This window comes from Sinocyclocheilus grahami, unplaced genomic scaffold (genome assembly GCF_001515645.1).
Source record: "Sinocyclocheilus grahami isolate Dianchi unplaced genomic scaffold, SAMN03320097.WGS_v1.1 scaffold647.1, whole genome shotgun sequence".
In the NCBI taxonomy this organism is placed as follows: Eukaryota; Metazoa; Chordata; class Actinopteri; order Cypriniformes; family Cyprinidae; genus Sinocyclocheilus; species Sinocyclocheilus grahami.
Window position 1 is genome coordinate 209,977 of NW_015505826.1, and position 2,500 is coordinate 212,476.

A 2,500-nucleotide genomic window follows, 5' to 3' on the forward strand; every position below is an offset into this window, starting at 1 on the left:
GCACGTGCACAAACTCACAAACACACTCGCGCACGTGCACAAACTCACACACACGCGCGCGCTTGCGCACAAACTCACACACACACTCTCTCTCACAGACACACACGCGCACACGCACACGCACACACTCACACACGCACACACACACACGCGCACACAACTCACACACACACTCGCGCACGTGCACAAACTCACACACACACACACGCGCGCGCTTGCGCACAAACTCACACACACACACTCACACACACACCCACGCAGGCACGCACACACCCACACACACACGTGCACACAGACACACACACACACACACATGCGCGCTCACCCACACACGCACGCACACACACACACACACACGCGTGCGCACAGACACACACACCCACCCACACACTTTGAAGATTTGACCTTCCTGATTAACCACACTCAAAACCTGACACACACACACACACACACACACACACACACACACACGCACGCACGCACACACACACACACACACAATCACAACATGAGTGCTGCTGTGTTTTTCAGTGGAGGCCTACTTCAAACAACAGCACTGATGGACCACTGAACTCTTGCCGTGACCTCTGACCTTTCACCTGTGACCTCTGCAGCTGACCCACCACAGATCTCACAGCACGTGCCTCGGATGTTTGTGTTTTTAAGTTGTTTTACACTAAGTATTTGTATGTATTCTGTACTATGATTCTGTACCATTAGATCATGAAACTCTGAGTATTTTGTCCCCTAACATAAAATTTTCATGTCTGCGTTTTCGATGAACTGTTTGCGACCAAATCTTACTTTTTAAATCTTATTTTTAAGCATTCAAGTCTCCATCTAGTGGTTATATTGAGTTATTTCACATCTGACCCTTCACATGAACATTTATTAAACAATTTTCAACTCACTTTTAAGTGAAAGTCAACTCTTCTGAACCTCTGGTTATTCACATATTAAAGGGACAGTACATATATTATATAGACTCTGTATATTTGAGGTTTTCTGTCATATGATGGTTTGTGTGACGAACAGACTGAAATATGTCTCAACCAATCTCATTGGTTCTAGTGTGTCACATGACCGTTCACTCAGAATATTTAAATACACATGGCCACAAATTAGATTTAAGAGCGACACTGCAAGAGAAGAAGATTCTGAAGCAACATGAGGGCGACTAAATTATGCCAGAATTGTCTTTTACTGTAGTGTTACGATCCCTCAGGGTTTAGTACAGCTTTTTAATAAAATACTGATCTGATTATCTTTGTGTGTTTGAGGTCCGATTTTGATTGTTCGCGTGAGCTGGAGGATATTAGTGCTTGTGTTGTGTGTTTGTATGTGAGTGTGAATGGAAGATTATTGAGTGCTGCTCATGATCGGGGCGTGTGAAACGGCACCAGGGTGTTCAGAGATGCTCAAACACTGAAAGTCAGATCACACCCACCTGAGAGAAAGAGAGAGAAGAGACGAATGCTAGAGAAACCTGCAGACACAACAGAAACGAAGACGCATAGAGCAGCCGAACACAAAGAGCTGGACACAGCGGAGAACATCAGAGGAACGTCTGTATGGGCATGAACGGAGGTTTATTTTGGATCAGCTGGATCATGGGTATGTGTAGGACTTGTTACAGAAGGGCTTGTCAGTCTGTTGCTCAGTGTTCGTTTGGTGCTGTGATGTTTGAAGAAGCTTCTCGGTCTGTTTTCTGCCGCACAAGCATTCTTAGAACTAAAGGTTCCAAAAGGTGGTTTTCACAGCGATGCCAAAGAAGAACCGCTTTGGGAACTTTTCAATGAACAGTTCGTAATTTTCTTCATATGAAGGGCCTTTTAATAATCTAAAGAACCTTTGGTGCAATGGAGACGTTCCATGAATGCTACCGGTGCCAATAAATAAGTGGAACATTTTATAGGAAACATTTGAATTGAGATATTTCTCCTGGATCTTTATACGATGAGTAACTCGCCCAACGGCAGCACCGCAGCCGGAAGTGCCGGAGTAGTTTGGGTCACTCCGCTTCTGGGTGCCACCCTCGTCACCATGTGCATTTTGGGTGTGACGGGAAACCTGTACACCCTCGCCATCATGCGATCGGCCACGTTACGGCGCACCGGCTCTATGTACGTCTTCATCCTCAACCTGGCGGCGGCGGATCTGCTCTATCTGGGCACCATCCCGTTCGTAGTCTGCACCTACTTCGCCCACGACTGGTTCTTTGGGGAAATGGGCTGCAGGCTGCTGTTGAGTCTGGATCTGCTCACCATGCATGCCAGCGTGTTTGTGCTGGTGGCCATGAGTCTGGAGCGCTACCGCGCCGTGGCCGCTCCATTCCGAGCCCGTCGCTCGACCGCACGTAATCACTGGCTGATGGCGTTGGGAGCAGTTAGTCCAGTGGTAACCAAATTAGCCCAATCTACGTTTTTAGGTAACTGACTTAAAGTTATGACCAGTCTTAAAGTAAAAAATGACATGACTATCTTGAAAGACCAGTCTAAGA

The 2,500-nt window shown here is 46.8% G+C and overlaps 1 protein-coding gene across 2 annotated transcripts in view; it reads left to right on the top strand.

Annotated features, from left to right (window-relative positions):
* Positions 1-1,261, top strand: part of LOC107558524 (arf-GAP with dual PH domain-containing protein 1-like) — a 5,442-nt gene extending 4,181 nt beyond the window's left edge. For both annotated transcript variants that reach the window (XM_016242177.1, XM_016242178.1), the window contains exon 7: positions 532-1,261. In XM_016242177.1, coding sequence (XP_016097663.1) covers positions 532-560 — 29 coding nt within the window. In that variant the 3' untranslated portion in view covers positions 561-1,261. The remainder of the gene's footprint in view (positions 1-531) is intronic.
* The last annotated feature ends 1,239 nt before the right edge of the window (positions 1,262-2,500 follow it).